The sequence below is a fragment of the Glycine soja genome, chromosome 16 (assembly GCF_004193775.1).
Source record: "Glycine soja cultivar W05 chromosome 16, ASM419377v2, whole genome shotgun sequence".
In the NCBI taxonomy this organism is placed as follows: Eukaryota; Viridiplantae; Streptophyta; class Magnoliopsida; order Fabales; family Fabaceae; genus Glycine; species Glycine soja.
This window is the reverse complement of record NC_041017.1, coordinates 2,963,863-2,989,505: the sequence shown is the minus strand read 5'-3', so window position 1 is coordinate 2,989,505 and position 25,643 is coordinate 2,963,863. Positions and strand designations below refer to the sequence as shown.

Below are 25,643 nucleotides of genomic sequence, written 5' to 3'. Positions count from 1 at the left end.
GCTTTTAATATGGATAGCCAGTGTCATTCCTTTAATGTCCATTATGCGGTCCTTAACTTATTCATTAATGAGGTTGTGAAAAATTGTTTATGATTAAAGAACATTTTTCTATTTCGAAACCTAATCACTAACAAAAATTAATGAAAAAAGATATACATCTCTTTCATATCTAGTACACAATTGTAATTTTTTGTATCCATCTGGGGATCCTACTAGGAACCTCTACGTTAGACGCATTAGTTGAATCCTACGATTTCAGAAGGAAAACGTACAAGAAAATTAGATTCATCAACTTTGAAAACATGCTGGAGGGAAAAACTGCTCAACAAGGCATGCATAATACTATGTTACAATGCTAGACCACCAACGTTGTCGTTGAAAACGTGAGGATGTGGTGCATGCATGTGTCACTTGTACGTCCTTGACAACCTTAGTATTTTGTTTATATCGTATACGTTCGAGAGAAGTTAGGCCATACATAAGTTATAACTTTTTCTGCACGTCCCTGTCGCAGCCTATGAAAGCTGAAGCAATCACAAAACTCCATCGACCAAAAGCGAATAATTAATTTCACATATGCAAAAATATATATAGGCCATGCCACACAAGTTTTGTATCTCGTCATAATGAGTTATGTATTACATCTTTGTTAATTAATGAGCCATATAACAAATGCAATGTTATAACTTAAGCCATGCCAGCATATTCACTTGTTTTTCTGTACATGTTTGCCAAGATTTTGTTTTTCTTTTTCTTTCACCAATGTAACATAATTATTAGTATAGAACTTTATCCCTTAAACATGTAGTTATAAATTTAATCCATAATATATGCATGTGAAAAAATATCTGTTTTAAAAAATATAAACTTGTTAATATCTGTTAAAAAATATAAACTTGTTAACACCTCAAACAAATATTAATTAGTCTTTCAACTAAAGAATATTCTGATTCAAAAAAAATCATAGAGAAAAATCAATTCCTACTTCAAAGGGTCGGATAATAGGCTTACTATCATATTTAACGTATACTCATCTTCCCCTGCACTGTTTAACGTTCTTCATTAACTATTTCTGCTTATGAAAAAATAACTTCATTAATTTTCTTTTACAAGATAACCTTTTTTTTTTTAATAATTTACAAGAGAAAATGGGGTAACATTAAATTTAATTTGGACTCTAATTCTGGAATAAACTACTTTTGTCAATAAAAAAATGGAGCAAATTAACAGTGCATAGTTTACGTAACAACAGGATTATTTTTATATGAGAATAAAGAAGAAAATTTTAATTACACAATTATATATAGATGATTAAACTCATTTAATCACTAAAAAATTATGACTTTTGATTCAATATCTTAAATATTTATGATAAAATCAAATAAGAAATATTAGCATTCTCTCTCTCATCAACCCACCCACACTCATATCAATCATCAATCATCGTAATACAAAACAAAAGTGAGTCTTGTGTCTTTGTCATTATTTTGCATACTTATCTTTAACTATCAAATAATTAATTATTTTTAGAAATTTCTTTCACAGTAAGATTTCATTTTTTTCCTCCAATCTCAATTAAATTTTTTATTTCTATCAACATTTTCTTCTCTTTTTTTTTTAAACTGAATTCTCATTTATTTAAATTCTAACATTAATGTTTTCAAGTTTTATAAAATAATACCCTTTTGTTCCTAAATTTAATTTCAAGTCTAGCTATTTCTTATATTTCTAAATATTTCTGAATTTATTTTTAAATTTCATATACATTAAATAAACAATTTTTACAACAGAAATAATTTTGGACAAGTATTTCAGATATAAGCAAATGGTCAGAAAATTTAGGAATAAAAGAAACATGAAATTAGCATTATTTCTTGGGTAAAAAAAATCTTGGGCGGGGGGGGTGTTTCAACTCTTGATTCTTTAAGAAGAAAAAAATGGACAGAAGTTCAAAATTGCAACAGAACAAAAAGAAAACGGATATGAGCCCAACCAAATCAGCAGAACAAAGCAATAAAAAAAACAGGAAAAAGAGAATAAAAAAATGTACTGCAAGCTTGCCTAAAGCCCTGAAGTAACCGAAAAGTATAGAAATAGCTAGACTACCTCTTTGCACATGCTCCTTTGGAATTTTTTAAAGCTTTTTATTCAGTCTATAATTTATATTGTGGTTTAATTATCGAATTTTTAGAGGATTCCTTCAGCAATTGTTACAAAAAAAGCCCTCTGAAAAACTCGATAATTGCTTTTTGTTATAAAACCACAGCTTACATTAAAAAGACTGAAAATCAAATTTAGTCTTGTACTTATGACATAAATATTGATAGTTCTACAAACTTTATCTTTGCAAAAAAAAAAAAAAATCAAATAATCCATATGCATCTCTACCTTCTGAGTTTGATAGGGATATGAGGACAATCTACAAATATCATTACTACTGTAAGATCGGTAGACCTACGAGGCTATTACAAGGTATCATAAAAAATGAGTCCAAAAACAAGGTTCTTTAAAAAGCTTTGGTAGTCAACCTATCTTCAAATTTCAAAACTTTGGTAAGCTCATTAAAATTGCATTGTTTCAAACGGGCAGAATTTGGTTATAGATAGACCTAAATGGAGCACAGTGAAAGGAATTGAAAGGACAACTTTGCCATTTGAATAGATACTGAAGCCATGGGAATCGACTACTAGATTTTGGTACACGTTTAGCCAAAATCCTCCAAAGCTCATTACTCAGTGGTGAAAACTTTTACAAAAAAAAAAAATCAATTTCTTTAATCTTCCATCGTTTCCTTTCAGTGACAAAGGATGCATTCCTTTACTCTTTGCAATATATTACTGAGAGACTCTCCCAAAAAAGTGTTCTATCTGCAGGCACCCCTGCGATTGCAAACCACTTGTTTTAACTCCTAACTTTGACCTTTTTGAACTTAGTAAATTTTCCTTACCACCCTGCAAGACACAAACTTCTCAAGTTAGCTTACAGCTTTAATATTATTAGAGCAAATTACCAAATATAGTCAACCAACAAAGTGTAAAGTGTTAACTCATAAGATACGACATATGAGTAGATAAAAATAATTACAAAGTGACTCTCATGCCCTCATTATACACAAATGAAGAAAATAGATTAACTATCATTAGTCATACATTTTGTTAAGTGAAGTTCATGGTAAAAACAACACTCTCAAAGGTAAAAAGCCAATAGAAGGACAAAAAGGAAAGAAGTAAACCTGTGTGGATGTAAATCTTCAATTTCTACAGTAACTATTATTATAGAAACTTGTAAAAAATGACAAACATATTTGCTGGAAGATAGTACTAGCACTTTCAAGGACTCAGTTATGATTGAAAACATTTATAGCTCAAAAAAAATTTACCGTTACATAACAAATTATATATTGGTTATATAACCTTGTAAAAGATAACAAGCATATATTTGCTGGAAGATAGTACTACTAGTCTACTACTTTCAAATGAATCAGTTATGATTGAAAACATTTATAGCTCAACAAATCTTACACTTACATTCCATCAAAATTAAACGTTACAGAACTCACCGAGAGAATTTGGCTAGAAGTCCTTAGAACTTTTATTCTTCCCCCTCTACCATCAGCCCCAACAGCAATTAAATCCCCATCACTTGATCGTTTTGCAGATGATGGTTCACTGTTCTGTCCTCGTTTGCACCATTTACCCAAGTATCGATGAGTTCCATCAGGACCAAGCAATCCACCAGAAAAGCAGATGCTCCCTGGAGCTTAAGATGGAGAAAGAAGAAAATGCCAGCATTTGAGTTTTGTTCAGTAAATCATGAATAGCATCTACTTTTAATTTAAAAAAAAAATGTTTTCAAAACTCAAATAGCAGCATACCTGAATTTGAAAGTGTTAATGGTGACTCCTTCCTAATGTTCACCATGGGTTGTTTAATGTTGGCTTGTAAGGTTACATCTTCATCCATAGCACCAGCTGAAATGTTAGCCATGTCAATGTCAATATCAACTCTGGGAGACTCAGCCAAAGTACATTTTCCTTGCAATGATGTTTCAGCCTTTATGCCAGACACAGGCTCTAGCTTCACAAGAGAAGGCTTGCTAAAAGCAATATCATCCCAGTCTTGATCTTTGTAGTTGTGTTTTGAACATCCTTGCAAAGCATTAGTGCCTTCTGAATCATTGTCATCAATTGAGATATACTCTCTTTTTATATCAAGAGAAAAGGTACTTCTACTTCCATTACTAATATTCACAGTCTTATTTTTAGTAACATTGGAGTTCTCTATCTTGAAAGATTGAAAAGATTTACTGTTGTTGTTTGCAGTCAGGTCTATTCCAGATTTGGGTATTGAAATTTGTTTGCTTTGTTCTTTTGATGAAAATTTGCACGCTGTCAATACCTCAGAATCAGATTTGATGTTTTCTTCGAGATTCTTTGAACTCTTTGTTATTTTTGAAAGTTTCAGAGACCTCAGATATTTGTTCTCTTTTGATTCAGCTAATGTCTCCAGTTCTTGTACCCTCTCCTAAAAATGCCCAGAAAACTCAAACAGTTAATATCCATATAAATTGCTGCTGACGAGATTAGAAACTAGCAAGCTTATCACCTACTTACCTTCAGTTTTGTGATCTTCTCTTTAGCCTTCTCAAGCTTTTTGCTATAACGAGCCTCACCTCTTCCAAGAATATTGCACTTGGCCATCAATTCTTTGTAACTCCTATCAGAATATGTGCAATTACAATTTACATTCTAGGCAAAGCATAATAGTTTTAGTCAACCAGGCACAATTTTAAGGGCTAAACATGAATTTTGTGCCTACAGTACACAGAATAGTGTCTCAAGCTTAAGCTCAAAAATAAAAATATTTGTTTGTTTCAAATTTCAGAAAGTCCAACACTGAACAACTTTTTCAACATAGCTTATTTGCAAAAAAAAAAAAAAAGATTTGGGGGATAAACCTATTCCGCATGACCAGAGATCTTTTCAATGTATCTATTGTGTCTTTACTGTTGGCCCCATTACCCAAAGTGGCAAGCTTCAAAACCTCCTCTTCATCAATGTCCAGATCAGATACTCTACGGTGCAGGCCATAAACCAACTTAGCAAGAAGTAAAAAAAAAAATTATATCATAAACAAAATATGGTTACTCAATCAAAATGAAGCTCCACTCACAATTTTAATGCTGCAAGTTCTTTAGCCAAAGCCATATTCCTTTCTTTTAATCTAAAACACTCCAAAGTTGACTTCTCAAGCTCCTAATTCAATATAAATCTTTACAAGTTAATTCAGGCTGTAAATATTCAACTTGTCACAAATAAAACAGAAGGCTACAGAGTAATTCACCTCTGATTTCATTTGAAGCTGGAATTGTATAGATGCTTTTTGATTTAAAGCCTCATTCTTTAAAGCTGTCTCTATCTTTGCCTGCTCCTTGCAAGTACAAAGCTGAAGACAGACCCATTTAAGAGCCATAAGAAATCAATAGCATTTATAGGAAAAAATAGCAGTAAATTTGAAAGACAAATTTTATGCTTGACTGCTACTATTTTTGAAACAAGGGAGAGAACTGAGAACTTTTAAGAAGATATATAACACCAAGTAATAGTAATTGATTGGTGGCCCACACAAGGATTTAGTGTTTGAAGCAACTTTAGTAATAATTGATCTGATTGCAAAGTTGCGTATTGCAGTAAAACTAAAATATAATACATGGAGCAACATTTGAATCCCTTCACTCTATTAAACCACTCATTTCTTTGTCATTCCAAATGCCTCATCACTATTAGCATTTCTTTAATTCGTTTAATTACAGATTAAAATAACAGGTCACACGATAAGAATGAATCTTGATTTTCTTTCTACTAACCACCTGTGTCGATACTCATTGAGCTATAGTAAAAATCACTTCTGTATTCCATGCAAAAGAAAACTACAATCTTCTTGTGACTTACTTTTAACCCATTACTCAATACACAAATCCCTAACACTCTTTCCATCCAGTAATCATCAGCAACAAATCAGTGATCAGTTTAACATTCCAATAACAATTCTAAACAGCAAGTGCCACACACTCACTCACACCTCAACCTATTAAGCTAAACACAACCAACAACAACAGCAACAAAAGCCTTACCCTACTATTAACTAAGTGATGTCAGGTAAATGGATCGCATGGTATCATTGAATTCAATCGAGGATCAAATTCTTAAGAGTATTATTCAAGATCTATCTTACCAATTTCCTCCAATTGGTCTTCCTATTTCTTATCCCCTTTTGAACATCAAGTGTCACACACTCAGTCACATCTCAACCAAAAACATCTCTTTTACCCCCCACAAATTAAGCTAAACACAACCAACGACAGTAGCAGCAAAAGCCTTATGTCACAAAGTAAGGTCAGGTACATGAATTGCACAACATCATTGAATTCAATTAAAGACCAAATTTTTACCTCCAACCTCTTCACTTCCCTGCGCAGAACCCTTCTAAACGCAACCATAAACAAAATAAAAATAAATAAAAATACCTCCTCATTGAGTCCTTCTAACTCCTTTGTTTGCCCTTCAACCTGAGAATTAAGCCCCGAAACTTTCACCTCCAATCTCTTCACTTCCCTACGCAGAACCCCAGCATCTTCCTCAAGTTCAAAGCACTTCGAAGGCTTCACACTATTGTTCGCATCTCCCACTGACTGAAAATAGAGCCTGCACGCGTCACTGGCCCTGCAACCCTGTTTGCAAATGGGGCAAGTGTGCTTCTTCCCTTTCGAAGAGTACTCGAACCACTGCTGTAGACTGCACACAACAACACCACCAAACAAACACACCCACATCAAAACGGAGGCAAAGAACGAAACTTTAACAGTGTCTGCATTGATTGACGAAGGAAAACGCAATAGGGTAGAAGGAATTTACCAAAGCTCGTGAAAAACGTGGCCACAGATGGAGACCGATTGAAGATCCTCGTTAATGGGGTTGAGGGGTTCGTAGCAGATCGAACAAATGATGCCGGCGAAGTCACTGCCGGAGTCCGCCATCGCTAGCGGCGCCGGCGGGTAGTTGAATTGAACTGAACGATGAACCGTTCTCTCTCTACGAGAGTGTTGTTTTGTAGACACACTTTTTTTTTGTCTCGAGAAAAAAAATAGTGGAAAAAGTGAGGGAGAATTTGAAATGTGGCGCAGGGTTAATATTTCTGAGGGCGGGAAAGAGAAAAGGAACAAGGAGAGCGTGCGGGTCACGTGACTGTGAAATCTGAATTGTGAATCTCGCTGCTGGGTTCAGAGATATAAAATAATAATAATAATAATAAAGAATTCAAAAAAAAATGTAGAGAGCGTTTGTTTGAGAATTAATAATTGACATCGAATTGGGATTCGAAAAAGGAAAAATTAGTGAGTGATCACCATTTTTGGTTTCAAATGAAGGATGGGAGGAAGAAGGAAGACGAGGTTGGGACTCGCGGCGTAGGGACAGGATTTGGTTTACCCCCTTTTCCCTTTTCCTTTGTACTTCTCCCGTTCATTATTTTTGTTTATAGAAAAAAGGCTTAATTAATTTATCTTGTGCCACTGTTTTTTTTTTCTTTCAATTTTGTCTCCCTGTTAATGAATAGTTAAGTTTAGTTCCTTAATTATTTTTAAAATGATGCAACAAATGGTTTTTTTTTCATCTTAAACTTTAATGGTGTCAAGTTAATTTGGACGTAAAAGATTAAATTGCATCATTTTTTAAGAATTAATGAGATTAAATTGAACTACAGTGAAACAAATTTGAATAAAATATAGTAATTGAGCCAATGAAAAAATATTTATAAAAAAGTTAACACTATGAAAAATGATAAAAAGAAGTGTACGTATATTATTAATCAATGAAAAGGTATGGTAAGTATGATTTTTGTTATTAGTATTACAAAAAGGTAAATATTGACTAATGTTCTACTTTCTAAAATAATTGCTATATACATACATATATATATATATATATATATATATATTTCTAATATTTTAAATTACAACCTTTGTGTCCATATTTAAACTATGATTATCTCATTGTATCTTAAATTATATCTTACTCTTCTTATTCGAATAATTCTATGTCAATTTCATACTCATTATCCTAAATTTCTAATCCAATCCTTCTTTTAATTTTTTTTATACACCTTATGGCAAGCAACAAAGTTCCCCACCCTTCACCTAATTGATTCCTAATTTCTTTTAATAAAACTTTTTCTTCTGTAAACCTTATATCTCCCCCAACATAAACAGCGTGCCACAACTACCACCTTTCACTTCCATCTCTTTAATATTTACTAATGATTGAAAGTAACTAAGTTAACATTGAGTAACAAAGCTTTTTCTTGGAGTATTTAACATACTTGTAGGTATACCTGACATTCAAACTCAAGACCATGATTAACAGTGGAACAATATCATATGTGCTCGATGGTAAATTTTATTTACACTTAAAATCAAACTCAAAACACAATTTAAAAAAAAATATAAAATAATAATAACAATAAATCATAAATAAATTATCCAAAATTTTATTATATATATTTATTAGTTTTTATTAATTATAAATCTACTATGTAAATCATGTCACATTCCTACAACAAGTTAAAAGTTTTTCCATGTAAGATAATCTTATTTTTATATTATTTTCTTCATTAATTTAAAATATTTCTCCATCTTAAATATATAACATTAAAATTCATTTACATTTATTTAAATTGAATTAGCTTACAAATTTGTTGATATAAATATTAGTGAACTTGTTCATAATTTGTTTTTTAATATATATTGTGATTTTTTTAAAGTGAAATATCACGGAAAAATATTAAAAAGTAATCGGTCATCAAATATTTTTCTATTGGTGAAAATCGTCAAATTGTCAACTATATTTATTTCTTAATGAAGAAGGCAATAGAGTTATAAAACCCTATTTAATTCATACGAAAAAAACGTTTATAAATTTAAAAATATTTGTTAAGTTATTTTACTTTTTTTCTCATTAAATACAAAAAGTAAATCGTGAGCAACTGTATCACTTAGTGGGTTTATCATATTATTCTAAATATTTGTCCTTAAAGTTTGAAGGAACTCCTCCTATATATAAATATCGAAATTACCTACATGTTTTTCTTTACTTTGAATTTTCCTTTCGCGTGTAGTCTCCCTTGCTAGTCAATACAACCAGTTATATAAATGAAAACAAAATTAGACGATATAGGTTGAGGGCACAAAGTATATGCGCTATAGCACTTGCTAGATCTCTCTACATTTGGATATCAAACATATAAAATAATTTATTTCTAATATATATATATATATATATTACCTTTATGGTTTAGTTAACGAAATGACTTTTTTAAACTGTAACTTTACACCAGAGTAAACATTTTTCTTAAAACAAAGTCCAATTAGATTTGTTTTGTGGAGTGTCTTGTTAAGTTTTTTTTTATTTTTTTATTTTTCAAGTTGTTTTATATGTTGCTAATCGGTGTCTTTTCACATATATTTTTTATTTGGCTCTAATATTAACTTATTGGGGTCATAATTAATTTGATTTGCTAGAATATTCTCTTACACATGAAAGGAGCATAAGAAAACTAAAGAAAAAAATTGGAAAAGGAAATGACTGAAAGTGAGAAAAAGATATTATTAATTGGTTGAGATTTGTTTATTATAATCATCATGCTTCAGTACAAAAAATAGTACTATTATATTCTTCCTAATAATCATTTTTCTAAAATATATTCTTGTGAAAAATTATTTATTGGTATGATACTATTGCAAGCAAGAATCCACCACAATGATCATGCGATCATCTAACACATAAAATAAACAATCAAATACATGTAAATATATAACTCAATTATAAAGATAATTATAAAACCTTAAAAATTGATAATTGTTGTAAGATAGTGAATATCATTATTGCCTTAAACGGATTTGATGGAGTCACAACCACTAAGAGTAAGACAATTGTAGATAGTATTCACGAGACTTTGATTTTTCTAGATACACTAGATGACTCATTTTACTGAAATGAAGGATTAAAATCAGCTTGTGCAAAACCCAACACAATCATGATCAAAATCACTAGTCTACTAGTTCTCATATCATTTTTTGTCATAGTTTTTATCTAAGTCTTTACAATGTATCTCAAAATTTTGTATGGGTTCTCAATTCATGTTGTGATGTTTCAAGGAAATTAATTAACATCAACTTATAGGCAAAAAATAATGCTTGTAAAATAGCTTCAATTCCTCAACAACATACTGCATTGACCTCCTCCAAAATTTTGTGCCTTGTCAAGTTCACTTGTTTTCTTTTAGCAGTAAAACATATACCATATATTTAAAATCAATAGTTTAAATGTGTATTGTTAGTCAAATTATGTTTTTTTCTTCTATTTTTACAAATTGGCAAAAAAGTTAATATAAATAAATATATAAAACACAGAGAAAAAATAAACCATATATTTAATTCGTCAAGGATTTGAATTACATTAATTTAGAATTTCAATAATTTAGGAATCAATCAAACTAACTAATGTAGCCATCAAAAGGAATAACTAAGAATATAATTTAACACCATAAAGAAATTTGGTTCTCATTAACTCTACCACGGAATAGTTTTACTAAAGATTGAAAGTAAATAAATTGACAATGAGTAATTTCTCTCAGTATTTTACACATATAAATGTAACACTCAAACTCAAAATCATTTATTAATGGTGGAACAATATCATGTGTGCTCAATGGTAACTTATAATTATAACAATCTAAATAAATTTTATTTACACTTAAAATCAAACTCAAAATACAAAGCTTATAAAAAAAATTAAATAATAATAAACAAAAAAATAAATAAAACAAAAAAATAATTCAAAATTTTATGATATATTTACTAGTTTCTATTAATTATAAATCTACTATGTAAATCATATCACATTCCTACAGCAAGTTAGAAGCTTTTCCATGTAAGATAATCTTACCTTTTTATTAGTTTTTTCATTAATTTAAAATATCTCACCATGTGAAATATATAAGATTAAAATTTATTTACATTTATTTAAATTTAAGAATTATCTTATAAATTGTTGATAGGAATACTAATGAACTTGTTCATAATTTGTTTTTTTTAATATATAATATATTTTTTAATGTGGAGTATCGTGGAACATTATTAAAACATAATCAGTCATCAAATATTATATTTTTGTTTCAATCGGTGAAAATCATCAAATTGTCAACTATGTTTATTTCTTAATGATGGAATAATATCATCTGTGTTCGATGGTAACTTATAATCATAAAATTCTAAATAAATTTTATTTATACTTACAAACTCAAAATACAAAGCTTATAAAAATTAAATAATAATAATAAATAAATAAATAAATAATCCACTAAGACAACAACTATCATCACTAGATCTGTCTTAAACGGATACAAGATGCAAGTTGGTTGATAGTGGAGCAAGAGTAGAGATGAAGAAGATAATTTAAGAAAGTTGTATGACGAAGATTGAATCAGAGCTTAACGACTAGCTGCAAGAACACAGACAAATCATACATAATAAGCCTTTAAAAAAAAAAAAACTAGCCTAAAGATACATAAATATCCAAATAGAATTTTCTTGAAATTTCCTTTGGTTGGAAACAGATTCAACGCTCCTAATTCAACCATTGAAGTCACCTGATATGATCCTCATGTTTAGACAAAATTGTTGGTTAAATTGCATTCATTATACTTCTTTTTTGAATTTTAGGATTTCTCACATATACTACTAAGGTAATGCTTGTACAAATTAAAATAACAAATATCACACTAGAAGGAAAGTTGAATAGTGTGTTATACAAAATGTGATTTTTTTTTAAATAAATGATATTTACATTAGAGAGTTTGAATAAGATGTTGAAAATAGATTTTTTCTATGTGTCAAATAGTTTTAAAGAGATATAGTTTTGTGATTATTGTCCAATCTTGTATAAAGGGTTTTCACATAGGTTTTCAGCATCAGACTTGTGTGTACAAGTGTGTAAAAATATACTCAAAAGAATATAAGTCCAAATAGCCTATAAAGAACAAAGTAAAAATACTTGATTTATACTTATTCACTCAACTTGAGTTATGTTTAGTTCTTCTCTACAACCTATAAAGAGTTCAACTAATCAAATTGATTACAAATAAGTATTATGACAAATCACTTTTGGCCATAACAAGTAGTTTCTAAGCCACCCTTGATACACCTTTAATCTCCCCCACGAGATTAAGAGCACTCAAGTATTTTTTGTTCATTAAGCCACTCCTAACTCTCCAAATAATTATTTGAATGAATACAATATTCAGATATCTCAAAGAGGAGATATTCACTTATGTTCAAATACAAATAGATAACTTTGGTGAACAAATAATAAATTTTCTAGTTCTTGCCTTTTGGTTGTCCAATACTTTTGATAGTGTTTCAACACTTCAATTATAATCATCACTTCTTGGTTTTGTTTATCCTTGAGACAACTTTTATACACTTTGGTGAAAGTTTATCCTTGAGACAACTTTTATACACTTTGGTGAAAATATCCGTTACAAGATTAGAGCCTTTCTTTGATAAGATTCTTGTCTCACAACTATCTTCCTTGCAATGTGAAAGTGTGGAGAAGAAAGAAAGGGGACAAAATGTATGATGGTTTCCCCCCTCTAGCACGTTATTTGCTTCCACTACTTGTACTATTAGGACTCTTGCAGTTTTGTTCTTCTTTTCTATATATAAGAGCACACAAGAAATTCAAAATATAAGAGAAATTTCACAACATATATCAAGAGAGAAAATTCAAATAATAAAAAGTTCTAAGAGTATTGTGTTTACAATATACTTATAAATTTTGATCAAACAAAATGTGAAATTTTGGATAAAAGTGACGCACAAGATAATTGCATGTCAAAAGACTAATTGTGCAATTTCCAACAAAATCACTCTCACATCCAACTAAAATACATTAAATTTTATATATTTCAACACAATAGGACAAAAATAAATAACAAAGTCCTTTAATATACTAAATAATATTAGAATTCTCATTAGAGCTCACTCGTATTGAAATACTCTAATGATAGTGCAATCATAGTTCTATACTATAATATTCAATCTGGATCAAAATTTATTATTTTTCTCAAAAATTAAGTAAACAGTAGTAAATTTTGATTCACATCAAGTACTAGAAAAGTAGAGTAGTGTAAGATTAATGAGAAGAGTAGTTAGAACCATGAATATGAAACCCAACATACAATTTATTAATTAAAAAAATTATAAAATTAAAAGAGCTGCCATTAAATAAGAAATGGACCCATAAAAAAATGTGATATTTAAGAATGTATTTAAGACTAATAACTTCCCATCAATAGTATAAAGTATATATATATTCCTAGCTTCCATGTTACCTAATACGTCCTGAGTCAACTATGATGCATGAAGCGCCCCCCACCACCACCACACACACACAAGGTTACCTCTCACCTAACGTAACGCGGGAACTCGTGAGAGCATGAACTCAACCAGAGCCATGTTTGGTGCGTGTAACTGCATATAATGATTACCATAAAATATTGAAAGGGTCACACAACTTTCATCAGGAACCATATGATACAATAGAAATTGGTGGTGCCACACACACTCTAGTCACAGATGCCTATAAAAAACAATTGTCTGCTTAGGAACTTATCATAGTCCCATCTGCTTCTCATTTAAGCTATTGTTACTTCTTAGGGACAAATTAATGAAATTACTGTAGAATATTCTTTTCACTGATTTTTATTTAAAAAATAAAGCAAAAGTAAGTTAATTCAATATATACATTATGAGGATATGATTCAGAGGAAGACTCATGTGCGCGCATCTGCCTCTGTCTTCACAAGGGTCTCATTGAGTGACGACGTGTTCTCTTGCCAAAAAATTTAGGTCCAAACTGATTAAACAAATATAAATTCAATTGGGTTTTGAAAAAAAGTGTTTAAATGGGATTTAAATTTTGTGTAAATTGAAAATCCTAGAAGTTTTAATTACTTCATCTGAATTTCCTCATTTATAGAGTTTATTGTATCTTAAAAAAAAAAACAAACAAATCACATAGTATTATTTGGGTGCATGGATGCACGGTTCACAATAAACACTTGAAAGTTGCAACAGATCGAGTTGGAACGATCACTAGGATGGTAGTTAGTGAAAAAACAAGGGTTCTGACTTCTGAACAACTCTTAATAGTAATATTTCCCTTAACACTTCAATAGGAGTGATCTTCAAAAGTCAATAACCACATTTTTTGTAAATACCTTGTTCAAGCTAAGGTGTTTCTTTTGTTTCGTTGTCCTACAAGTACGTGTTTAATATGAACCTCTATCTTTGTCTGGATCCCTGTTTGGAATATTGGATATGCATGGTTCATATCCAACAAATGATTCAAGGACCTGAAAAAGCCAATAATATCAAATTATATCCACCTCGTTTCAATAGTCAATGGGACCCGGTCCAAATGAATGACTAACAATTCCTCAAGCAACGCAAAGAAACAACACTAGTATTAATTTCCTTTAGCCACTCGAGAAAAATGAATTACTAACAATTCCTCAAGCAACACGAAGAAACATCACTAATATCTTCTTTAGCCATTCAAGGAAAATGAATGTGGCTAACTGTTCCTCAAGCAACGCGAAGAAATGTGTCATTAGAAAATCTTGAACAGAGGTTGTCCAATAGAATTAGTGCACGCTGAACAAGAGTTCCTCAAGCATGTAAGTAATATCAGTAACAGAAACTGGATAAAATTAGCATTATCTTATAAGTATGGAGTGATTTGATTGGATCAGCAAGTTTGTAAAGAAAAAAAAATAATGTGATGCACAGATTGAGTAAAGAGTGTTTTAGCATGGTTTATCATGCGATGTGTATATAGTAGTTAAAAGACTTTTTCATCGTACAAAACTTCATACTATTTATAGAGTCATGTCAATTTATTTTATACGTACATTAAAATTTCTTACTTCAATTTATATATAATTAAAAAATTTTGTGTATACAAAATTATATATTTTATTGATATAAATTTTAAGATAATTATAATAAAAACCAATAAATTTATCATAATTTCTGATTAAACAATACTATAAACAATTTTTCTCTATTTTCTTAACAAAGGACTTTGATAAATTAATCTTAACTGTACTTAATGATTAAAAACGGAAATTTACTAAGCAACGAGGTATATATGTAAAAGCCAAATCAATTTAAAAGGTTTTTTTTAATCTATTGATGTAGAAATTTAATATTCGATATTTTTTTTGAAAGTATATTGGATAATTATTATTTAAGTAAAATATGTTTTTCTCCCTCAAAATATTTCAAAATATTAGTTTCAGCCTCTTTAAAAAATTAATACATTTTTGTCTATGTATTTACCAAAAGTGTTATGATTCTTGTTCTCATAGAAGCCAAAAACACATATTTCTAAGTCAATGTAAGGATTAAAAATCATAGAGATTAAAAATAATATTCTGAAATATTTTATGAAATTAAAAACATTTTTTTTATAACGGGTTAAAAAAATATTGTATCTTTACTATTTTAATTCTTAAAAAAACTGTATATTAAAAACATAGAGGAGTACAATATAAATGTAACGATGAATGATAAATGGATTCGATGGAGTTGTCAGTAGGAATGAAAATAAATCAGATAATCTGTTAAGATCTACGGCCTAACCCGCTTAGACTTTTTTTTTAATTAAAAAGTTAGACTTTAAGATTTATAAAAATTCATTAAACTTGATAGAGTAATCTATTTATATAATTATATATAATGTTATAAATATATAATTATTAATATTAACATTAATAATAAACTTCATATGCCTGTTATGTCTATTTAGACCTATGAGTTTATTATTTTGTATACAAGTCTTCTATAAAAATATCATATAAATAGATTTTAAAGTTTAAATAAGTCATGCGAAAATCTAAAAAATAACTATAAGAAGATAAATAAGTTAAACTCATATTTGATAATTATGATGCAGGTTAGGTTTAGACCCAGTAAACCTGTGTTTGAGCCTTGTGATAAAGTTCTTACGTGCTACAAAATTGTCTTGTGTCTATCCCTGGCCTGTGCTGGCAACAACATTAGTATAATTAAATTATTTGTCGGTTTGAATAAATTGAAGAGTCACAGCCCCAATGAGGGAAGCGTGTGGAGTTGTGATTCTTGGTCAAAATCCAGAGCCAAAGTCTCACGTCTCACCGCTACCCTTTGACATCTTCAACTTGTCAACCCAAAAAAACCATAACTGTCTCCATGTGGAAAGAATAATACTAGTGTAGATGTAGCACATAGACATGCCAAATTCCCAATATCTTATCTCCCTCTTTTTAGAAAATAAATCAATAATGGTTACGTCTTCTTTTTTGTTTGATTGTTACATTATTTTGAAAAATAATAAAAATGATATAATACATCTTCTAACAACCAACGTTTCCATCCTCTATGTGGAATCAAATTCAGATTTATTGAGTCAAATCTTAAATTTTAATCTTGTAAATAAAAAAAATAATCATAGGAAGAAAACTCTCCTTTGAAGATAACTAATAATTTTTATTATCAACAAAATTAGTAGATATTATATATATATATATAATATATTAATTTTTTAATAAATAATTATTTTTTGATTCTTAGATTGATTTGACTTGTTTAAGATGAAAAAGTCTACTTAAAAAAATAAAATGTTATATTTAAATTATTTAAACTATAAAAATTTGAATGATCTTTTTAAATTATCACATGATCACTCACTTTTAATTTATTATATAATTTAGATTAAATGTTATATAATAATCTTATAATCACTTTAAAAATATACAAATTATTTTAATCTTCATTATTTAAATATAGGTTGAATTTGCTTAAACTTTAAAAAATAATTTTAAAAAAGCAAATAAGTTTACTTATTAAAAAAATATTTATTTTAAGTAAAAACAAACTAAAAAAACGCATCAAAAAATAAAAAAAACTGTTTATTTTATTAAAAAAACCCTAAATAAATGGACCCATAATATAATTATTTATATTAATAGTTCTTATTTATGAAAATAAGAAAGATTTTGATTAATACATTATATATATGTATGTATTTTAAAACTAATTAAATTTTAATTAATAATTACTATGTTAATTTAAAGAGAAAGTACAGTCCCATAATTTTAAAATTGGGCAGAGATAAGCACTTATTTATTTGTGAGTAGACTTTTGCAAAACGTCCACTTTCTCACTTTCTCTCTCTATCTATATATACTTGTCTTTTCCTACTTATAGCATCTTATCATTTTTCTCTCTCTCTCTCTCTCTCAACAAAAAAAGTCAGCGCCTTCTTTTGCCCCTCTCTCAGCAGGGCACACGCCAGACATTTTCAGACTTTGTCTCTCCGGTTATGGAAGCCGATTGGGATCTCCACGCCGTCGTCAGAGGCTGCACCACCACCACTTCCTCCGCCGCCACAACCACCACTTACTCCTCCTCTGTTTCTTCCTCTGGCTTTGGTGCTTGTAACCCACCTTCAACTTCAAGCAGTTTTTTCTCTGTTTACAACCCTGCTGAACAAGGAGGCCATGTTTTGTCTCTTTCAGAGAACCCCTTTGAAGCAAGGAGTTCCAATTCCATTGAAGGGCTTCACGAGCTTTGCAAGCCTTTCTTCCTCAAACCACAGCCTCAGACTCTTCAAACCTCTTCTCCACTCTCTTCCTTTTCTTATTCTTCCACACCCAAATCACCTCACAAACAGCAAGAACAAAAGCAGTCTCAGCCTCAGTTTCACCATGCCGGTTCTGCCACCACGCCACGATCCAAAAGAAGGTATAAATCTACCCTTTTGTTTCTTTTCACATTTTACAATAGCAAGGAATTGGAATCAGATTCCCCACCCCAAAGAGATCTTGAATTTAATTAGGCTCTTATAAAAACCATGCCTTTGGTTCATGACTTGAGTGTGTGAAATACTGAAATGCATGTTTTTTTTTTTTGTCAATCACAGGAAGAATCAGCTTAAGAAGGTTTGTCAAGTGGCAGCTGAAAATCTCTCATCAGACATATGGGCTTGGAGGAAATATGGCCAGAAACCCATCAAAGGCTCACCATATCCAAGGTTTCCCTTTCAAGATTTTTCATTTTTCTTTTCCTTTTTTTTCTACAATAAAAGTTCAGTGGAGGAGATGATGTCCTAATCTAAAATAAAAAAATAGGTTTTCAAAAATACATAACACTTAAACATAAATTTATATTTACTTTATCTCAAAAAGAGATTAGTAGAGACTTTTTTGTACCTACAACCTGTTAAAATACATGACTTTGATTTGCTTTACTCCGCCAACACTTTGTTGTTAGATTTTTGGCTTTCTTTTCAAAGCAAAACTAAATGAGGGTGTAAAGTTATGAACATAAAAAAAATGAGACTAAACCAAGCTTTGTTTGTTATGTGATTCACAGGGGATACTACAGATGTAGCAGCTCAAAAGGGTGTTTAGCTAGGAAACAAGTGGAGAGGAACAGATCCGACCCAGCAATGTTCATAGTCACATACACTGGTGAACACAACCACCCTGCTCCTACTCATAAAAACTCTCTTGCCGGCTCCACGCGCCACAAACCTCAAACTGCCACTGCCGAAGACGCCGCCACCATAAAACCGGCTTCTCCTTCCACCTCAGGGATGGAAGAAGAGGTGGCACAGCACAGTGCAAAGTCAGAGAGCACAGAAGAAGAAGACATGGAAGATCTCATGAAAAATGATGAGGAATTACCAAACGAATTTGGCTTAACAGAAACGGTGGTATCAGATGATTTCTTTGAAGGATTAGAGGAACTGACAGGGTCTGCCACTGACCCGTTTACAGCCATTAGTAGCAACATTGATCGGTGGCCACTGGCCAATAATTCTGCCACTGCCGCTGGTGGTAGCTGAGTCATGCTTTTCATTGCAGAAAATAGGAACTTTTTTTTTTCCTTTGGAGGGTAGAGGAACTGGTTGGTGCATTTTGGAGGAATCTTAACTAACAATGTTTTTGTGAAGGGTAAGAAAAGTTCTTCCCAAAGTGTATAGTGAAAAGTGTAGATTAGCCACATTTATGAAATTTGTCAAAGTTAGTGACTGTTAGCAATACCTCTGTTAATGTGAAATCAATTCGTTTCAACTTTCAACAGCTTTTTTTTTTTTGGTATCCATGTAATTTGATTAAGTTGGTTTGATTTTATAATTGGTTGTGATAACTTTGCTAGCACTTTTGCATTGACTTTTTCTGCAAATGATGAGTATTGTGTGACTATGATATAAAGGTCCATAATTGTTGGGTAGTTATTCCTACTGAGTATGCTCAACCACAAAACCTCTAATCCCATTTGGGTTCGAGGGCAAGCACTAAGGAATGGGTGTTCAAGGAGAAACATAAAAAATTAGAAATATACTAACGCGGTTTTTAATATATTATCAGCTCATGTATATAATAAAAGTATTATTAGATTTATTGAATGAAGAAATGAGATTAGATAAATACAGACTACAACTGATAAAAATTTGCTTTTTTTTTATATCGTAAAATTTAGTTTTTAAAAGTTGTTTTGTAAAATAATTTACAAAAACTTAAAAAACAAAGCCATTATAAATCACACCCGAAGGCTAGGGGTGATCATTCGTTGGATTTGGTCGGTTATTCAATCACTTGTTTGTGTTCACTCCACTCCTTATATGGATATTTATTAAAGGTTAAATTGTTTTACAAGTCTTTTATAGTTGCAAGTGAAATTTCGAATAAGTTCAAATAGTTTAAATTTCACCAGTGTCATTATAGATTATACTTCTAAAAATTTTAAACAAGTCCCCACACTTTTAACTTGGTTTTTAATTAGATCTTTATTAATTCCAAAATTTTATAACTGCGTGCCTGAACAGTAATAAAATTGACCTGTAAATGGTTCAATTAAAAGAGTCTATAAACCACTAAGGTCCTCGTAAAAAAAAATAAAAAATTAAGGACATGCTAGTATTGAAAATTTTAGAAAGTATAAAGAACCCATATAAAACTTTTTAACAGAACTTATTTAACAATCTGATACAACTATAGGCACTCCAAATTAATTTAACATTGGCAAAAAAAACATATGTACACTTCAAGCTTTATTTCAGCTTTCGTGTTTTAAAAATGGGTTCAAAAGGAATACCAATCTATATGGTTTAGCTCAAGTATACCATAAACAAAGTTAAGTTTGAGATGATGCTGGATAGGAAGAATCTTGATAGCCTTCGACAAAATGTTTCAATTTTTCTATTTCACCAACTGCAGAAAGCCATTCAGTAAGAACCTCCATGGTTATATAGTCAGGTCTGCAAGCTTCTTCAACCATTCTGTCCATCAATTCAAATGCTTTGTGCAACATTTTCTTATCACGAACTCCTTTGAGAATAGCATTATATGTGGTTGTATTAGGCCTAACCCCCTTTACCTTCATGTCCTCCATCAAAGAAATCGCCCTGTCTACATCGTTATTCTTGCACAGAGCATCTATTAAAATGTTGTATATGACAGTGTTGGGAGGGACTTTGGATGTAGAACACATTTCCCCAAAAATCTTCATACCCTCATCAACATTCTTCTTAGAACAATATGCATGTATAATTGCCCCATATGTGACAACAGAGGGCCTAAGACCCTCTTTAATCATCTTTTCCATTACCTTACTGGCAGTTGCAAAATCTCCAGTTTTGCCAAGATAGGAAATCAAAGTGTTATAGGTGATAGTATCAGGTTTAACTCCAGTTTCTTCCATTTCGGTAAGCAGTTCATAAACTCTTTCCAACTTCTTCTTCTTACAGAATCCACTGATGAGAACATTATAGCAAGATCTATCAAGACTGAACCCAGCCAGTTTCAACTTTGACACAACAACGCTGGCATCATTCATCCTTCCAGCAATGCATAAACCCAATATCAAACTATAGTAAACAACAGCATCTGGAGAGCACCCAGAACTCAACATCTCTTCAAAACATTGCATGGCTCTATTAATATTGTTCACACCACAGAAGGCAGATATCAACGCAGTATAAGTAGCAGCATTCCCTTTCAGGCCCTTCCCTTTCATCTCGTTGAAAAACTCAACTGCTCTATGGACCCTTCCATGTTTGCACAAACCATCAACCAATGTATTGAGGGTGATCACATTTGGCTGCACTCCTTCCTCATTCATCTGACGAAACAGCTCATGTGCTCTATCAAAATTTCCAGCTTTAAAGAACCCATCAATCAAGCAATTATATGTCACCGTGTTCGGCCTATTTATATTCCCCATTTTCATCTCTTCCAGCAAACTCAAACCATCTTCTTCCTTCCCAGCCTTACAAAGTCCATCAATCAAAGTATTGAACAACACCACATCAGGCTCAACACCAACCCAATTACTTCCTCCCTTCCTTCTCAATCTATCAAACACCTGTAACGCCTCGTCAATCCTCCTAGCCTTGCACAAATGATTAACAAGAATCCCAAAGGTAACCACGCTAGGCCGTATCTTCCTCTTTTCCATCTCCGCCAACAGTTCATTCATCCTCTTAATGTCCCTCCCCCGTCCTAGCCAAGTTAACAAAGCATTGCACGACGCAGCATCAACCGCACCACCCAATCTCATCACACAATGCAAAACCTCCCACGCAACACCGTTCTTCTGATCCCCACAGAGCTTACCCACCAACTGAGTAAGCTTAAACCCATCAGGGAAAACTCCGCGCTCACCTAGCTTGGCAACCAACCCCACAACCTCCCCATCAGGAAAACTTCTTCCACTCCTCACCAACTCCCCAAAAACAATTTCCCCCGTCACGGAAAACCCGGAATTCGCTTGGGGCATTTCGTCGAGCACGTGGAGTACATCGCCGGCACGACCCGATTTCAGCAAGACCCTCAACAATCCGTGGCAAAGTTGGGGACTTTTGGAAGAAGGGTCGAGCTGGTTAAAGAGAAGAAGCGAGTCGTTGACCAGTCGCGCATTTTCAAGGCACTGCAAGAGAAGCGAAGCGGATTTGGGAGTGAGGGGGAGAGTGGGGTGGGTGGATTTTCGGAAGCGGTGGAGGCTGACAAGGTGGGTTTGGGAATTGGGGTGTCGAGAAGCGAGTTCAAGAGAGCCCTGGAAGACGGAAGAGAGGGAATGGGGATGGTGTTGTGGGGCTTTTGCTGAGAGGTATTTGAGAAATTGGAGGGATTTGGGAATGGAAGATAGTTGGAGAGTGATTTGGAGGAAGTGGTGAGAGGAGAGGGGTGAGGGGTTGAAGAGAATGGAGTGGAGCTTGTCGTGGTCCCAATGGTCCGGTGGAAGTTGGAGAAGTTCCACTACTTGGGTCACCGCCGATGCGGCGTCGTTTTGGGAGTTGCAGTGACAGCGCCGCCTCGTGAAGTGTAGCAGGTAGGTGCGGCTGCGGAGGGGTTTGGATTGCGACAACATCGACATTGCCGTAAACGGTGATGGGTGGAGTCTTCCAATTCTTAGTTTTGAACTCTCAGGTCCCAAACAAGAATCTCATTATTTTCACGACTGTACGAAAGCAACTAATTATTCAACTTTTGGAAATTATTTTTATTTCATTTTATAATTATTAAATTGAATAATTTATTATTTAAGTTAAATAATTATTTTAAATTAAACTTAAAAATAATTATTATTTGATTTTACGTTTAATTGTTGATATTTTTTGTTATTTATTTATCTAATGATGGTTGATGAATTAATTATTATTTAAATTTTGTTCAATTAATAACAATTTTTTAATATATATTAACAAAAAAATTAAACCATAAAAATCAAATGAACCAAATCATAAAATGATTAATTTGATTTATTTTCAATTTCATAAATAATATAAATTAAACTAAATTATATTATATTTATTTTAATTTTTTTATTTGATTCAAATTAATTTTATGTCAAAATCACGCTAAATTATATAATCAACACCCCTTATTTGTAATAGTAGGAGTGGTTTTTAAAAATAGTTAACGGTAAATTATAAATAGTAAATTTGTACATGGAATGAGATAATTACATTTATTGTTATTATACTTAAATATGTTTTTAATTGATGTAAATTTGTATTTTTTTTAATTTTGACTCCATAAATTTTCTTGTTCATGTAACTTTGTGTTTTTTAATTTTTGTTCATTCTAAGATTTTTTTTTCATATTTAGTCCCGATAAATGTGTATTTTTTAATTTTGATTTTTGTAGGTATAATTTTATGGGATTAAAAATGAAAAAACACAAACTTATAAAGATGACAAATGAATAAAAAATGTTATAGGGACAAAAATCAACGGAACAAAACTTATAGTGATAGAAAAAAAAATTACGTGGGTCGAAATTGAAAAACACATACTTAAAGAAATTAAAAACATTTTTAAACCTAACTATTATTATTAAAATGTTTGGCTTATAAAATAAGTTTGAATAAATTTATTGACTTAAGAGAAAAGAATAAAAAAAAATTAAGTGAGTAAATTTTTCCAGTAAGTCAAAATTGATTTAAACACTTGACTTTTACCCAAGGTTTTTCATTCTACTTTTTAAAATTAAAGTGAATAAATTGATTTTAATTTGAAAACTATTTTATTTTATTTTTTATAAGTGATTATGAACAAATTATTTAAATAGAGAATGCATTGTATTTTTTGATGATCACTGAGAGAAAATGTGTGTTGTTATATTATAATTATTATTATTTTAAAATGGTATAAAAATTGTCATGTGCAGATAATATTTTTTTGTTTTTTTAAGATTTATGAAATTAATTTTGTGACCGAAGTTTAATACTTTTAGAATAAATTTTTAGAAATTATGTTTATAACTTATTCTACTTCATAAATTGTATTTAAGTAATAAAAAATCAATTCTTATATTGTTTGTGGGTCAAACCTTGTTGTCCATGTCTAGTGTCTGAAACTGTATTAGTTGTTCATTGAAAAAATCAGGAAACACTACCTTGACACTCCGTAGTCCGTATTCAACTAGAGATCCTAACTGGACGAAGGCAAAATAAATGCATATAATTTAGTCACTATATATAACATGTAGATTCTTAATATATTTTTATGTTTTTTTAAGGAAGTTTGATTTTATACGTACAAATTTATTAAATTGATTCTTATAATTGTAAATATTATCAATTTAGTCCCTATTATAATGATAATATTTATGCATTATTAAGTTCATCCCTATATAAACATTACATTCTTAATTTACTCCTTATAAAAATTAAGAATGTGTTACATATATAAAAAATATGTTTCTTAAAAAATGACATAGAGCTCACATTGGATGTTCAATTAAGTATTTTTGCATGTAGAGTTTCTAAGTCAAAGATAAGGTGTATTTAATTCATAGTGAGAATGAGATTTTTACTACTAAGCTTTAGTTTGTTTAAATGTAAAATGAAAGATTATATTTTATTAGATAAAGTCTATTTGAATGAATGCATTGAAAATTATTTTATTTCAACTTTTAAGATAACTTATTTATTATAATCAGTGACAATTTTCATTATAAATAAACAAAAAAATTAGTGGAAAAGATACATATGAAGATAGTGTGTGTGAAAAGAGAAATTGTGGAACAAAATCACTTTGTTGAGAGAAAAATGTCTTTGTATCAGAATATTATCATTTATTGTAATCATTGAGTGAGATACTCGGGTTTGTAGAGTGATACACAATTTTTGGGTGAGGATCTTCTGCTGGTGTCAATATCATTTCTATGGGGGATATGACATCACAATTGTACAAGTATGTGAGTTCAAAGTGAGGATGTAAGGTGTACAAGGGGAGACACTTGTTGTGAGAACAAAAAAACAAAGGAATGTCATGTTATTGATCTTTGATGACTTGAGAGTGCTTAGAGTCAAGTCAGTTTTCTATTCTTTTCCTTGACGCAACTGAGCCATCCTGAATTTGAACCAGAGACCTCGCTTTTGAAGTAATTTATCGCATCTATGGTTCAACCAATTGGGAGAGAATCAATAGATTCCTTTTTGGGAGCGATTCATCCTTCCCAAACACAACAACTCTCCAAGTTACCCCCTTCGAACAACCCTCCTATTTGGACACACAGACTTCAGCAAAATGGAAGAAATGTCTCAAGATGTCGGCCCAAGGGAGGTATTATTGCTTTTTATTCATTTAGATGTGTTGTTTGATCAAAAGGACCAGAAGGGAGTGGTAGAAAAAAATAAATTCCTCCAAATATTGTTAGGCCAGCAAAAGTTAAGATACATTGTATTCAAAATATTTTGGTGACTTATATGATGTATGCAATGCAATTGTATAATTACCGCACCCAAAACTTATAAGGGGGTGTGGAGGTTTAGGGGATAGAAATTACTGCACTCAGAAAAGGAGCATGCCTTAAGTATATTTCCAGTACCATACTATGTTCTTTCATATATGATAACCACCACCAAATGATTGCTTTCCATATTTATTATTATTTCCTGTTTGCTCTTTCATCAAAATGCTTATAGTGTTATTATACATATGGTTCCATGACAGGATAAAGGAGTTTTTGACA

General features: G+C 31.1%; 3 protein-coding genes across 3 annotated transcripts; 1 reads left to right on the top strand and 2 right to left on the bottom strand.

Moving 5' to 3' along the window:
- Positions 1–2,349: 2,349 nt before the first annotated feature.
- Positions 2,350–7,502, bottom strand: LOC114389640. Its single transcript, XM_028350355.1, has 9 exons — positions 6,914–7,502; positions 6,526–6,793; positions 5,343–5,444; positions 5,172–5,254; positions 4,957–5,073; positions 4,613–4,715; positions 3,875–4,523; positions 3,560–3,759; positions 2,350–2,951 (listed from the first exon to the last, which is right to left on the bottom strand). Exons 1-9 carry the CDS (start codon positions 7,033–7,035, stop codon positions 2,835–2,837), a joined length of 1,761 nt encoding a protein of 586 aa, XP_028206156.1. The 5' UTR covers positions 7,036–7,502; the 3' UTR covers positions 2,350–2,834.
- Positions 7,503–17,333: 9,831 nt separating this feature from the next.
- On the top strand, positions 17,334–19,347 carry LOC114389522 (WRKY transcription factor 22-like). The gene is made up of 3 exons (XM_028350208.1): positions 17,334–17,901; positions 18,080–18,190; positions 18,532–19,347. The coding sequence occupies exons 1-3, from the start codon at positions 17,480–17,482 to the stop codon at positions 19,004–19,006; spliced, it is 1,008 nt and encodes a 335-aa protein (XP_028206009.1). The 5' UTR covers positions 17,334–17,479; the 3' UTR covers positions 19,007–19,347.
- Positions 19,348–20,101: 754 nt separating this feature from the next.
- On the bottom strand, positions 20,102–22,622 carry LOC114389419 (pentatricopeptide repeat-containing protein At3g61520, mitochondrial-like). The gene has a single exon (XM_028350089.1). The coding sequence runs from the start codon at positions 22,537–22,539 to the stop codon at positions 20,299–20,301; it is 2,241 nt and encodes a 746-aa protein (XP_028205890.1). The 5' UTR covers positions 22,540–22,622; the 3' UTR covers positions 20,102–20,298.
- Between the last annotated feature and the right edge of the window lie 3,021 nt (positions 22,623–25,643).